The 15661-nt window shown below is 37.9% G+C and overlaps 1 protein-coding gene across 6 annotated transcripts in view; it reads left to right on the forward strand.

Annotated features, from left to right (window-relative positions):
- The window catches only part of LIMS1 (LIM zinc finger domain containing 1), a 108566-nt gene extending 94405 nt beyond the window's left edge, over positions 1 to 14161 (forward strand). For 4 of the 6 annotated variants that reach the window (XM_087820669.1, XM_016201865.2, XM_087820668.1 and 1 more), the window contains exons 3-10: positions 2178 to 2244; positions 2987 to 3107; positions 3537 to 3686; positions 5165 to 5315; positions 6008 to 6100; positions 6494 to 6542; positions 8520 to 8595; positions 11466 to 14161. In XM_087820669.1, the coding sequence (XP_087676795.1) occupies positions 2178 to 2244; positions 2987 to 3107; positions 3537 to 3686; positions 5165 to 5315; positions 6008 to 6100; positions 6494 to 6542; positions 8520 to 8595; positions 11466 to 11580 (822 nt within the window). In that variant the 3' untranslated portion in view covers positions 11581 to 14161. Of the gene's footprint in view, positions 1 to 2177; positions 2245 to 2986; positions 3108 to 3536; positions 3687 to 5164; positions 5316 to 6007; positions 6101 to 6493; positions 6543 to 8519; positions 8596 to 8685; positions 10005 to 11465 lie in introns of those variants that run through there. The other 2 variants (XM_087820672.1, XM_087820670.1) reach the window with 2 other exon arrangements.
- The last annotated feature ends 1500 nt before the right edge of the window (positions 14162 to 15661 follow it).

Consider the following 15661-nt stretch of genomic DNA (forward strand, 5'->3'; position numbering starts at 1 on the left):
TAAAACTGCCACACACGGAGAAAAAAAACGGTTCACAAAACATTCTCCAGCCCAGCCAGCATGGCTCAGCAGTTGAGCATCTACCTATGATCCAGGCGATTGTGGTTTGATTCCTGGTCAGGGCACATGCCCACGTTGTGGGCTCGATCCCCAGTCGGGGGCGTGCAGGAGGCAGCCAGTCAGACTCTGTCATCATTGATGTTTCTATCTTCCACTCCCTTCCTCTCTCTGAAATAAATAAAGACATATTAAAAAAACCAAAACACTTCTGAAGATTTTATGATGTGTTGTAATCATCAACCAGTCTTCCACTATTAAACTGAAGTGGCCAGTTGAGACAAATAGTTCAGAAACCATTCTTTACCTAAATTAATGAGGTTATTTCTGAGTTTTCTATACTTGATTTCTTTTTAAAATGACTACAAACGGGTAAAACACCAGATTTCTTTACATGTACATAATATACATTAAGGGAACAGCTCACTTCATAAATAACTTCTTTGGGCTACACATTGCAATGTATTATATGATGACAGAGTGTTGAGTAATAATAGCTTGTGGATTTGTTATCTTCTGCTTGTAACTTTAAGAAATAGGTTCATTAAATGTACTAGAGTTTATGCATTTGAATTTTAAAATTAAGTGAGACTTTCTGGCACAAAATAAATCTGCTTTGGCTGGTTTGCCAATTATTGTGGATATGTTGAGTAAGTTGAGCTAAATCTGCAGATAATTTTCATAATTGAGGAAAAAGTGGATTTAAAAAAATATGTTGATTTCAGAGAGAGGAAGGGAGGGAGAGAGGGAGAGAGAAACATCAGTGATGGGAGAGTTGTCATTGATTGGCCACCTCCTGCACGCCCCCTGCTGGGGATCCAGCCCGCAGCCCAGGCATGTGCCCCGACTGGGAATCGAACCCCAATCTCCTGGGTCCTAGGCCTACACTCAACTGCTGAGCCACACCTGTTGGGCAAAAAAGTGGATTTTGATAATCAAAGAGTATGTGATTTTTAGCATAACTTGTAAGGAGCTTAAAGATTCAGAGGAAGACATATAGTTCCTACAACTTTTTTATGTGGAAAGGATAAAAGCAACCCCCAAAATAGAAAATTAATCTAGAATTAATGGCTCTTACAGTGGTAAGTCATGCTTACCGACGGGTGCACGAGATAATTGTGAGGGGAAAGAGTAGCCCTCCTCATCTCACTGAGATACGCTCTCCAAGTAAATAAGCAGTAAAACTAAAATTTAATGTTTGTAACTTAGACATTTTACTAATCATTATTATAATGATAACTTAATCCAGAAGAAAAGAATGTTAACTTTAAGAGCCTTATGGATTCAGAAAGTAAAACATTTTAATTGCAGTGAAAAGTATGGTAGAGTGATCATTTAAAGACATTAGCATAAAAATATGCTAGGATAAAACTTTGGGGGAAATTAAATGGAAACAGTTCAAGGAGAGAAATGAAGGATGTAAAATTTTCAACTGTTAAAAAAGAATGTTTAATTTTTTAAAGGGTTTTGGTTCCATTTTAAAATGTTCAAATTTAAAATATGCTAGCCCAGCCACCGTGGTTCAGCGGTTGAGCATTGACATAGGATCCAGGAGATCGAGGTTTGATTCCCGGTCAGGGCACAGGCCCGGGTTGCGGGCTCGATCTCCAGTGAGGGGCGTGTAGGAGGCGGCCTGTCAATGACTCTCATCATTGATGTTTCGATCTCCCTCTCCCTCTCTCGGAAATCAATAAAAATATGTAAAAAAAAAAAAAAAAAAGATATGCTAGAATGTTTACCCTTTGTAAATATTTAAGCCTAGAGTAAAATATTTTAGATATCAACCTTAAACCGTGGGAAGGGGTTTGTATGTATGTGCATATTTTCTGGAAAGTGGGGTCTGTAGTTTCATCAGACTCTTGAAGGTGGAGTATGAGCCAGAGGACTAGTCAGAGGCAAGGCTACTGTATTCTGAGGGCGCAGTATTACTTCTTGGCTCATCCTGTCCCTTGTATCTTCCCTGCGCCCACGTGTAGACGTATGGAAGGCACAAAAGTATTTTGCTCTTAAAAATCTTAGTAGAATTATAAATTCTTAGGGCAGAGCTTTCGTTCAAAAACATCTTTCCTGTTGTCCCCTAGAGGAATTACGTCCGTATTTACAAGCGCTTTCTATTTCAGTTTGAAGGAAGGAAGTACTGTGAGCATGATTTTCAGATGCTCTTTGCGCCCTGCTGTCATCAGTGTGGTAAGTTTTACTGCTGAATGTAAAATAAAAAGTAAGTTTCAAGTTACTTAAGTTATTTAAAACAAAGTGTCAGAGATAAAAGTGGTTTTTCCTGCTCATTATAAATAGCATTTCGGTACTTTACCAGTCCTCTTGCCTATTTTTAATGTATGACAAACTGGAAGAGTATGAAAACCCGGAGAGAACTGATTTTTAAGGACATGCCGTGTAAAGTTTTCTCGGGACTAACTAGGGTTCTGTTAGATGGTTTTTGGAATGGCCGTTCCCCTGCTTGCTTTGGGGTTTGCCAGGAGGGAGACGGCTGTCAGCGAGGTGCTTAGAGGTTGCCGGCGTTGCACAGGTGCTGGGCTTGCTTGGCCTCCGCCCCTTCCCTGGTTGCAAACAGCTCTGCTAGGGGCCTCCAGAGATTGGGGGAGAGTGTCGTCATTCATTAAGGGCTTAATGAAAGAAGGAGTTAAGCATGGGTTACAAGAAAATGTGCTGTGTGACCAGAAATGACAGGCAGATTCAGAGATGTGATAAGACAGCCCGAAAATACAGCTACAGAATCAAAACCAAGGACTCGGATGAAATAGAAAACATTTTTCTGATACAATGCTTATTGTGGTAGACACAGACATAAAAAGTCCCTATTTGTGGAGAAAGGCTGAAGTGTATTTTTTTTCCTTCTGTTTTTTTCCTTTTACTGCTTTTAGCACTAAAGTGCCACACTGGGTAGACTGTGTGTGTTCCTTTCGCACAGGTGAATTCATCATCGGCCGAGTCATCAAAGCCATGAATAACAGCTGGCACCCCGAGTGCTTCCGCTGTGACCTCTGCCAGGAAGTCCTGGCAGATATCGGGTTTGTCAAGAATGCTGGGAGGTAGGAGGTTTTTATCCCTGTCACGTGTGGGTGGATAAAGTGACTGCTACACGTCACGCATATTTTCTCATGGGATGGAAGGCGGTGCTTCAGGACCCGAGGCTAAGGCACAGGGATTCAGACTGGTGCCTGTTGGGAGAGGGCCCTGGAATTTCTGGGCAGCAGTGCTCAGCTGCCACATGTGTTCCTGGGCTGAAAAAATGGGACGGGTACTTAGCATGGAGTTTCTAAAATACCAGATTATTTGGATTGGAATAAATAATTTTTCATATAAAACGTAGTGCTTTGAGTATGCTAAGTCAGCAGTGATTTCTAAAGAAATGGTTTCTTTAATTTCTTTTGAGAGATGTGGGAAGCATACTTTTTAATTGTTAGGAAGAACCTTAGATTTTAAATTTGAGTTTCTAAAAAAGTTTTGGCTCTGTTTAGACATCTGTGTCGCCCCTGTCATAATCGTGAGAAAGCCAGGGGCCTTGGAAAATACATCTGCCAGAAGTGCCACGCCATCATTGATGAACAGCCTCTGATATTCAAGAACGACCCTTACCATCCAGACCACTTCAACTGTGCCAACTGCGGGTATTGTGATTTCTTTGTTATTAAATAATAGTGGAAATAAAAGATCACATTTATCTGTATTTCTGTTACGCTGGCAAAACAAATTTATTTTTCTCCAACTTTTAATCTGGAAAATGTTTAACCTATACAAGAGTCAAGAGAATAATATAAAGAATATCTACATGCCTTTCATTTAGTTTCATCAGTTAACATTTTGCCACATTAAGTTGTGTGTGCAGCACATGTGTATGTGCGTGTGTGCACGTGTGTGCATGTACGTACCTTGAAGTAATCAGACCATATTAAAATATCCCCAATCGTCCCCCAAACTGTTTTACAGTAAAGGATTAAAAGACAAAGAAAAAACTTTACAATGTCTTATTTTTGTACATATATAACTTTTACAGTTGTAATAATTAGGGTTTTATCTCAAAATATCTTAAATTCTATCTACAGGGAATTTTTTTTCTTCAAATACATGATAATTTGTTAGGCTATGATTTTTCTGAATTTCTTGTCTAGTATAAAAATTTAAAGGCAAAAGAGACTTTGCTATAATGAATGTGAACTTGCATGCTGATTATGGGGGGCAGACAAGTAGGCTAACGGTCAAGGAAGCAGGCTCTGGCGTAGGAACAGCTGCCTCACCTTTTGTGATTATCACTTTGTGCCTTTTCTGCTTTTCTTGCCTGTTCTCCCTCTGGTGGAATATTTCTCATTTTTTGTTAGCACTTTTAAAGAATTATTTGAACAGTTGAAACTCAGACACATCCATTTGGCTAATTGGGGCCATCTCTGGCATGTTTATTGACACAGGAGACTGCAAATAATAGCACACTTAATTAAGCATTTGGAAACAGAAAATTCTGGTCGTTTCATTTGTTTATTTCCTATTAACCTATAACTATTCTTAAAAGCTTATAACAGTTTAAATATTATTAAATGGAACTAGTCTCCAAATTCCTCAATTTTGGGAAGATAATGTCACTGAGTCTGTCCTCAGTATTGTTACAATTCTCTAGCTTTTTAAGGAAAACAAATGGACTATAATGTGATAATAGACAAAGAAACGATAACGACCAGTGTGATCGTATGTATCTGACTTCCTGGAACATTTTTATCGTTGTTGAATGATACTGATCTTTTGATAGGATTCTGGAACATATTCAAACCTATTAATTCAGGTTACTCTGATCATCAGGAAGGAAAAGAAGTTACAGGAATTGTTACAGTGGTTAAGCGTCCGCCCATGAACCAGGAGATTGAGGTTTGATTCCCGGTCAGGGCACATGCCCCGGGTGCGGGCTCGACCCCCAGTGGGGGGCGTGCAGGAGGCAGCCGATCGGTGACTCTCTCATCGATGTTTCTCTCTCTCTCTACCTCCTTTCCTCTCTGAAATCAATTAAAACTTTTTTTTTTTTTTTTTAAGTGTTAGCCACATTGTTGCCTGTTTTCCCCCTTGATAGTATCATTCAGTTGGGTATCTTTCTCCTGTACAGGAAGGAGCTGACTGCTGATGCCCGGGAGCTGAAAGGAGAACTGTATTGCTTGCCGTGCCATGATAAAATGGGGGTCCCCATCTGTGGCGCTTGTAGGCGGCCCATTGAAGGACGTGTGGTAAATGCCATGGGCAAGCAGTGGCACGTGGAGGTAAGTTCTACATGCGTGACACGGGCACAATTAGGAGTTTTAAAAAATTATATATGAACACGTTAAAGACAACTGATCTTGTAGAAAGTTAGGAATGTAGAATATACACTGCTTCTGTGAGCTCATGGTAATGATACAGGGTGTGTGCTCTTGTGTTCTTAAATCTCCTAGCCCTGGCCGGTGTGCTGAATGGGTTGGGTGTGGTCCCGTGCACCAAGAGGTCTCTGCTTCCATTCCTGGTCAGGGCACGTGTCCGAGTTCTGGGCTCGATCCCCAGTGGGGCTGTACAGAAGGCAGCCAGTTGATGTTCCACTCTCACATTGATGTTTCTCTCTCTCTCTTCCTCCCTTCTTCTCTCTCTAAAATAATAATAATAATAATGATAATAATAAATCTTCTTGAGGCAAGAAGTGTCCTGGTCCATCTCCAGCAGCGGCCCTTGCTTACAGATGCTGCTCAGATGTTCACCTGCTTTCTCACTGTGTGGTGTTTGAACAGGCTGGGTCTTACAGTAACTTGTCAGAGACACCGGAATTAAGACTGAAAGTGCTACAGGAAAACCTATGGCCAAATGAAACTGCTGCCTCAAACCTGCATGAATCTTCTCTAAGGATAGGTTGACCTTGGAGTTTTACTTCATTTAATAAGTAAAATATGGCAATTCAAAAATGACCTGTAACAATTTTTTTCAGCATTTTGTTTGTGCCAAGTGTGAAAAACCATTTCTTGGACATCGCCATTATGAAAGGAAGGGCCTGGCATATTGTGAAACCCACTATAACCAGGTATTGTTTGTACTCATTGGATATTAGATATACTTTTATGAATGTAAGCTTATCAATATTTTAGTTACAAAGAAACCTCTTGGAAATTTTTTTCCCACTCCAGTACTGGACCCAGTCTTGGGTTGTCATGTTGTTTAGCTTTCTTAAATATGGAACATCTCCAGAGATTTTGTTTTGTTTTGTTTTGATAGCGATGAAAAGTAAATTTTCATCATAACAAGTAGAAATTAGTCAATGAACTGCTACTCATTTTCTCTAGTAATGGTAAAATCTGGATTTAGGTAGCCAGCTATTTGTTTTAAGTGGTAGAAAGAACTGAAATTATATTAAATGTTTGGTGTTTTAAAACAGTTCTAACACATCTTGAATTTCTATCACTTTTTCATTTTTCAGCTCTTTGGTGATGTTTGCTTCCACTGCAACCGTGTTATAGAAGGTGATGGTAAGTAAGCGTAGGAATTTTTTATGGCACCATTTTGACACAAAAACACTTGAGAAATATGAGCATTGAAAGAAGCTGATTGCTATAGTTTGGAATGTGATTATTTTTTTAATTTTTTGTGTTTTTTTTAAATATATCTTTATTGATTTCAGAGAGAGGAAAGGAGAGGGAGAGAAAGAGATAGAAACATCAGTGATGAAAGAGATTGATCGGCTGCCTCCTGCACGCCCCCGACGGGATCGAGCCTGCAACCCGGGCACGTGCCGACCGGGAATCGAACCCCGATCACCTGGATCCTAGGTTGACGCTCAGCCGCTGAGCCATGCCTGGCTGGGCTGGAATGTGATTGTTATGTTACTTTTTCTCTTTCTTTGGCATATTTCCCAAGTAATTTATAGCAGTGAGATGATAATGGCCCATGAGCTGGACTTGTTACTCATTTATGATAATATTTTAGGCCTATGCTACAGGGTTGTTATCCTAGGAAGTGTAGAAAGCATTTATGGCCAACCTGGAAACCTATTTCTCTTTCCTTTCCCTAGAACTACATGGCTTGGGAGCTGTAGAGCGGTGTTTATTAAGAACAGTTTACTCTGCCATGGTAGCTAGGCAGAGTCACTTTAACCTTGCAGATGCTAACCTGGCAGTTACCTGTAGACATTTCTAGGACTTACCACCCTTGTACTGGGGTAATTAGGCACAGCTGATGGACTGGAACAGAGAGCAGCTGTGTTGGGTAAGGTCGCCAGCACCGTTCTGCCAGAAACTTCTACCAGAATTTTAAGCATTCCTGTTTTCAGCATGCTTTGTAGTTCTCAGCAGAGAACCTAACTTGGGAAATACTTGCTGAAATAATGCACATACGCAGTTTGCCAAAGGATTAGATCAAGAAAGCAATCTTAGCCTCGCTGGGGGTGGCTCAGCGGTTGAGCATCCATCTAGGATCCAGGAGATCCTGGTTCGATTCCCGGTCAGGGCACATGCCCGGGTTGCGGGCTCGATCCCGTCGGGGGCGTGCAGGAGGCAGCCGATCAATGACTCTCATCATTGATGTTTCAACTCTCTCTCCCTCTCCCTTCCTCTCTCTGAAACCAATAAAGATATATGTTTTTTAAAAAAAGCAATCTTAGTGCCCTTGAAAATAAAATTTCCTCCTATAATGAATGGTTAGCAGATGAAAGAAGCTGTCAGTGGAAGCTCTCAGCTTTGGAAGAAACATTGCTGTAGGTGAATATGTTAATGTCTGAAATTTTTTCTTTAATTACTTCTCTATTCCATATTTCTTTGTTGGACTAGTGGCAGTAGGGACAGCAAGGAGTAGAAAGCGTGCTGGTAGGCGAGCACTGTGCCAAAAAAACTCGTGTGAGTGATGTAACGCATGTTATGTATTCACTGCATTGTCCACAGGAGTGAGAGGACCTGAGCTTTGGTGTGAAGCTTTGGTGTCTGTGCCATTAACTGTATATGCCTCAGAGGATACTCAAAGGGAAGAAAAAGTATTTGACTGTAAATAAAGGTTGACAGTGCAGTTTCCTGAATTAATGCCTTCAGTGAATGGTTTCCTAATAAATGGAGCTCAGTCAAGCATTTTCAAGAGACACAGAGCAGTAATACTTAAAGTTTTCAGCGCAGAAAGGATGAAAGTAGATTTCTGTGTATGTTTTAAAAAACAAAGGTTGACAAGGGCAGTACTGATCTTTCCTGCGATGGAGCCTACAGGCATGGAAGACATACATTGCTCGGTTTGTATGTGGAAAAAAGAAATGTGAAAAAATAAATGAATAAAATTGGTTGATTTGATAAACATTAATTAATGACACTAAAGTTTTTAGCTGTGTGATTCTTTTGCAAGCAAACCCTTTGAGAACCTTTTCCAAATGTCTTGGAGATAACCTTAATTCTGCTTTAGATTTGGGAATGTCGGCTCCCCCACATCCCATACCAGTATGTCACCAGGTGTCCTTCCTCTTCCTCCAGTGGTCTCCGCCCTGAATAAGGCCTGGTGCGTGAACTGTTTTGCCTGTTCTACCTGCAACACCAAGTTAACACTCAAGTAAGTATACGTTTTGGTCCAGCGCGAATCCTAACACTGAAAACTTTCGGCTAACTTTTTTAAAAACAGTTTTTTCTTCTTTCTACTCAGGCCTTCTGAAAGTAAAAGTTCTTCCTTTAATTGTTCCCTGTTCTTTCTTCTATTCCTTCTTTGTCCTGCTCAAAGGGATAAGTTTGTTGAAATTGATCTAAAGCCAGTCTGCAGACACTGTTATGAGAAAATGCCCGAAGAATTTAAGAGGCGACTTGCCAGGCGGGAGAGAGAAGCAAAGGAAAAGCAGAAAAAGAAAAAGCCTGTCTGTCTGTAAACTTTTCTGTCCCTTCTGTCATTTTCACAGCTTGCTGCTTTGGTTAGTCCTTTAGAATATGTTTTTTTGTCTTTTATTTTTTAAATTTCTTTTTGGTGTGTATTTGTAACCGCTAGAGAGTGTAATACAAGTGTCTGTCTTGTGTAGAGTTGGTCCTGTTATGCAATTCTTAAAATTATTTTTAGAGCTTAAATTAATAAGGCTCATACTTAATACCAGCTTGGACTTCCCTTATTTCCCTTAATCTGCAGATTCCTTCATCTCTTTTTTTAAAAATCACAATATGGGATAGATTTTCTTCAATGGATTCAAAGGAAGGAATTTCAATCTCTTGATGCTGGGAAAAGTTTTAAAGTACTTTTGTTTGATAATTGCAGATTTTAAAATCTTGGTTTTTGGTTTCTTTACTGAAATTAATTTAATTGATAAATTCCAAGTGTCTCATGTTCTGAGTTTTGTAATAAATTCAGTGTATTTCAGATCTAAGCAAACACCATGTGATGTACATCATAAGATATGTACTATCTTTGGTGTATGTGCCGGGTGGAACACAAGTGGGTTTACAGTTGTTTGTATGGAAAATAATCCAATAATTAATAAATAATAATACAAGAAAAAACTCTGTTTTGGGTGCTCACAGCTTAAACCACCGTTTGCCCCACCCTGTATATGTGCTTTCCATATGATGCCCATATGCTATAGTTAATGAATTCATTTTCTTGATGTTTCCAAACTCTGTTTCTGATTTTTATGAGATATATTTCGATCTTTGCAATTCTGTTGAATTACTAGCATGATTATCCCATTTTTCCTTTATGGTTACCATTGTGTTCTGAGCTCTAAAGTTTTTAAAATTTTTTCAAGTTTTCATGTTTCTTTCTATAAAGAGCAATTAAAATTTAAATATGAAATTAAAACAATGGAAGGGCCCTGGCCGGTGTAACTCACTGGGTGGGGCGTCTTCCCATGCACTGAAAGGTTGCAGGTTCGATTCCCAGTCTGAGCGAATGCCTGGGTTGTGGGCTCCATCCCCGGTAGGGAGTGTGCAGGAGGCAGCCAATCATTGTTGCACTCTCAGGTTGATATTTCTCTCTCTGTCTCTCCTCTCTCTCCCTCCCTCCCTCCCTCCCCCCCCTCCCTTCCCCTCCTCTCTTTGTGAAAATCAGTAAGCTGTGCCTTAAAAAAATAAAGGGAGGTTTGCTTAGCAGTATCTCCAAAAGAAGTGATAATTTATTTCCTTCAATTTAAGAAAGGCAGTTTTAATAGCTTCTGTTCTAAGAAGAGTTTGGGATAAATTTTTAATTCAGTAGTTTAAATCTAACAATTGAAATGTAACATTCGAATTACTATCAGCATTAGGATCTCATAAAACCAGCTAGAAAATAATTCCCATATGGAGCTTTAAAATTAAAGGTTTTAGCAGATTTAGTCATTTGCCATAAATGACAATGTATTACCAGACTTGTTCCACAAATGCTTCTTAAATATAATTTCACAGAAAAAGTTATAAAGTTGTGTATTTACTTGATTCACAATGAAAGACCCTGATTTAAACAGTAATAAGCTCTTATACTTACAAATTAGCACACTATTGCAGATAGGAGGCCATCTGAAAACTGACCTCTCCAGAACTGTTTTATAAATAATGTGTATTACTTTAGCTCTATTTATTTATTTATTTATTTATTTATGAAAGTGGGGGTGGAGAGAGAGAGAAACATTGATGTGAGAGAGACACATCAGTTGGCTGCCTCCCACACGTGCCCAGACCAGGGCTTGGGGATGGAGCCTGCAACCGAGGCATGTGCGCTTGGCTGGAATTGAACCCGAGAACCTTTAGCCCGTGGGCCAGCGCTCTCACCACTGAGCCAAACTGGCTAGGGCTGCTCTAGCTTTTATAAAGAAGAATGGAGTTATCCATACAGCTACTATTCAGTACAAAATATAACCACAGGTAGTCTGGTTCATTTGCTCATTGAGTGATTAAGAACCTTCCTGTATCTCCCCTACCAACCTTTCTGTCAACCAACCAACCAAAATAACCCATTCTGATTTAAGATTTATTTCAAATGATTTTTTGGGGGGTAGGTCGGGTGGGAGGCAAACCATTTTATGCCAGGAAAGATGAGACCTCATCACTACCTAATTTAAAAGAGTAAGATTATTTTGCCTTCAGTAAAGAGGATTGTTCAAATTAAAGAAATACAATTCTTTGCTTTAAGTAACTTTAAAAGTATTCTTGTAGTACTTTAAAATGTAACTGACTTTACTTACCTAAATTATATTTACATTAGATTGCCTGAATTCTTAGCACTGACTACAACGTAATATACATTCTGTATTAAACAGGTAGATGTATAAGATCAATTTATAGGACAGTTTTTTTTCAAATACTGTGAATTATTTACATCTACCACAATGACAGGAATTGAGGTTAGAATTATAATTGTTTGCAAACATGCCATCATATACTGTCTTCATTTACTTCAGTAAAATTATTTCACATTATTTACGTGTCTATGTTAAATATATTTCCACTAATTTTTTTTATTGTTATCTTTAGGAATAAATTTGTGGAGTTTGATATGAAACCAGTCTGTAAAAAGTGCTATGAGAAATTTCCGTTGGAGCTGAAGAAAAGACTTAAGAAACTAGCTGAAACCATAGGAAGGAAATAACTTTTGATTTACTTTTTTCTCTTCTCTGCAAAGACGAGAGCACCAGCGTTATTGACCTGGCCCGCCCTTATTTAAGCCTGTTTCTCGAAATAGTTGTGTGAAGAGGACCTAGATGAACGGTCTTCTTCATCTCCTTTGTCTCATTAAAAAATACGTAGTTTGTGATCATATTTAAAACACAGATGAAATCCAGATTTGCCTTTGTTAATTACCCCTTACCGATTTACTAAAATGTAGACTATACTTAATAGCAAAAACCACATGGATAAATGTTAGATTTTAATTTAGGTACAACTTTTAAAAATGAAAGTAAGGAGTCATCTTTTACATGACTCAGATTAAAAAATACAAACATTATTTTACTTTGTAGTCAACAGAAAATTAACTCCAACTGCTATTGGGGAGGGTACAGGGAAGAAAAATAACCAAGAAGAACAAAGCTTATGGAATCTTAGTATGTTTATCAAACTGGTACCTGTGATATGAACATACACATTACTAACACAAAACAAGTATTCAGAACTACTTGGAGTTTGTTGTTATTAAATGCAATAATTATGCTTAGTTGTTTAAAAATTATGCTTAGTTTCATATTTTGTTAACTCCTTCCTTCATACAGTTAACACAGTAGTTATAGCTGGCTAATAGTTTGCCTTTTAAAATTTTGTGCAAAAAATTTTATTCTCTGTATTTGAAAATACGGTATACTTTGCAGTATTGGAAAAATGAAAGCTTTTTTATGTATTAGAGCAATTATGCTTCTAAGCTTAATATCAAAGATGTAGTCTTAGAATAGGACATGAAATTAAATTTTATGTAGCTTGGAATGTATCACTTTAAAAAAAGTGAATGTATATGTTTCGGTCATATTGCCTTTATAACCAAGTTAATATCTATGCTTTATACATAAACTTGCCTTGCCTTAGAAAAACATATAATCAGGAATTCCAGCTGTTCTATACAGTACCAGCTAAAAATAAGTGTATTGGTTGAGATTTATAAACTTAGAATCATTCACCAGAGCTATGATTATATTTTTCAGAATTTTTTTCTCCCCTTTTGGGAAACACATTAAAATTAATTTCTGCCATCTCATTGGAAGAGAATGAATTTGATAATGTGTTTCCAATTTTTCATTTCAAATCTCATAATTAATTGGATTTTATTTGCTATAAGTAAGATGTATAAATGATAATTAAATTGGAAGAGGGATGTTTAAGGGTCAATTTTAGGTCAAAAGTAATGAATTATTCTGCTTCATACAAGGTTTTATTTTGAAGTTTCTGGACCATTCTTGATAAACTTGTATACAAAACATTTAGTTGTGAACATTATTTAAATGTCGCTGCTGCTGTGTTATCATTTAAAAGAAAGTTGCCAAGATGGACTTCTAAGGGGAAAATTACTATTTTTTACAAAAATTGCTAAAATACTGTTTGCCATTAAAAATATCACCTCATGATGCTACCACTCTGCCATTAAAATATTTGTCTGCATGTATTAAAAAGTGTGTGCATGTGCTCTACAGGGTAGATTCTGTTTCAGGTTTCAGATAACTAATAACCAATAACTTATTTTTAGTGTTCTTCTGGAGTTCAAAGAATTACAAATGATTGAAAATAATTAAAGGTATAGTTTAAGACTGCATGTGTTCATAAGTTTAAAGCAGTCTTTGCATCTGACAGAAAGAATCAAAATCCCTTCATTGTGCCTTTGTCAGCTGATTTATGACCAGCAATGAAAACCTTGAAAGTATTTATGAAATATTATACTATGGATATAGGCAAAAGAGTACAGGGTTTGCAGTGTAGGGTCTTGATGCTAACTCTAAAATATGCCTATACCAGAAAAGCAAACAACGGACCTATATTTTTAATCACTTTGAAGATGTGTGCACTGAACTGAGCTGCTTTGTTTACATACCTTACATAGCCAGGCCTGTCCTGCAGCCAGAGGTCCCGGTGCTCTCTCTGCTCACTCTTCTCTTAAAATATGAATTGCTATTTCCTGGAAGTTCGACTTGTTTGGGTATTTTATCTAGAGACAGTACTTCCCTCCTTAGTAGGGCTGTCGTTGGAGCCGGTACAGGTGGGAAAGGAGGAAAGTGTTGAAGTTGTATTGGAATAGTAGTCAAACTCGGTTTAGTTCATAATGTTTCTTGTGAAGCTTTCCTAGCTGTGAAAAACCTCAGGCGAGTAAGCATCTCTTTGTTTAAAGCCCAACAAGGCAGTTTTAAATAATTCATTTTTCTTAACTGAATTTCTAAGTGCCTTTTTTTTTTCTTTTAAACCAAGCCTAGTATAATTGGGAAAAATGTTTGGATACAAAGAAAACATTCTTTGGATCATGTTCAAGGTTATTAACACTGCACCTGAAAGCATAGGTCATTTTGCCTCACTGTTTGCCAAAATAGCCATTTCTATGTTCAGGAAATGTCAAGGTAGGCTTACAGCATTTTTATTGTATTTCATTTTAGATTGTAAGCTCAATGGCAGGGACACTATGTTGCTAATTATGTTTTTATATAGCAACCTTTGCAGTATACTCTTGGTACTTAATAAATGTTCATAATTATTAATAATCTGTTGTGCATTGTTTAATTTGAATGGCTTTGAGACATAGAACTGTGAGAAGATAGGGCTAATGTTTAAGAAAGCCCTTTGGGAAGTGACCTAGGTGTCCATTGATGGACAAGTGGATAAAGAAAGTATGATACACACACACACACACACACACACACACACACACAATACATATATATACATACTGGACTATTACTCAGCCATAGAAGGAAATCTTGCCATTTACAACAACATGGATGGATCTTCAAGGTTTCATGCTAATGATATAAATCAGAGAGAGAAATACCGTATGATTTCACTTATGTGGAATCCTAAAAACAACAAACAAAAAACAAGTTTATAGATACAGAGAAGAGATGGTGGCTGCCAGAGGTGGGGGTAGGGTGTGGGCAAAATGGGAGAAGGGGGTCAAAAGGTACACACTTCCAGTTACAAAACAATTAAGTCATGGGGATGTGATGCACAGCACAGTGACAAGAATTAATAGTACTGTATTGCACATTTAAAAGTTGCTAAAAGAGTAGATCTTAGAAGTTCTCATCGTAAGAAAAAAATTTATAACTGTGGTGATGGATGTTGACTAGACTTATTGTGGTCACCGTTTCACAATGTATACAAATATAGAATCATGTTGTATACCTGAAACTAACGCTATGTATCAATTATATCTGTTTTTTAAAAAGTTCCACATTTTTAAAAAAAGGCATTTTAAACTATTACTATATGTAGTTTCTTTTAAGAACACAATTTAAAAGTATATCTAAGTCCATGTGAAAGTATGTAATTAAACGTTCTCTATAGAAAATTCACAAGGCAGCCTGGCCAGGCGTGACTCAGTGGTTGAGCTTCAACCTAGGATCCAGGAGATCGAGGTTCGATTCTGGGTCGGGGCACATGCCTGGGTTACCGGCTCAATCCCCAGTTGGGGGTGTGCAGGAGGCAGCTGATGTCTCTGAAATCAATAAAGACATATTAAAAAAAAATTCACACGGCAGTTTCCACAAACACTTTTTTTTTCCTCATTGCTTTTCAGAGGGAGTGGAAGGGAGAGAGAGAGAGAGAGAGAGAAACATCAGCGTGAGAGACATCAACTGGTTGCCTCCCACACTTGCCCCGACCAGGGCAACTGTGAGTTACTCAGAACTCCCCCCACTTAGAGCAGAGTGTCTGCATGGCGACTGGCCATAAGTCTGTCCTGTTTTTCTTACTTGGAGTATGTGTCTGTGTTTATAAGAGTAAGAAAAGTATTGTTGAATATATAGTAGAGACATTCATGTATATGAATAAAAGAAAGTGACCTGGATATTAAGTATAAGCCAAATCTTAGAAGCATATAGAATGGTGGTGGAGTCTTCCCACTATTCACCATAAATTCTGATACTTTCAAAATTTTTAAAATATAAGTTGATTGAAACAACAAGACACTTGTCTTGGGGAAAATTACCTAGGATTTATTTCTTTAGAGTAACTTGTTCCTACTTAAAAACAGAGTGCCCTAT

Source organism: Miniopterus natalensis, chromosome 9 (assembly GCF_054644295.1).
Source record: "Miniopterus natalensis isolate mMinNat1 chromosome 9, mMinNat1.hap1, whole genome shotgun sequence".
Taxonomy (NCBI): Eukaryota; Metazoa; Chordata; class Mammalia; order Chiroptera; family Miniopteridae; genus Miniopterus; species Miniopterus natalensis.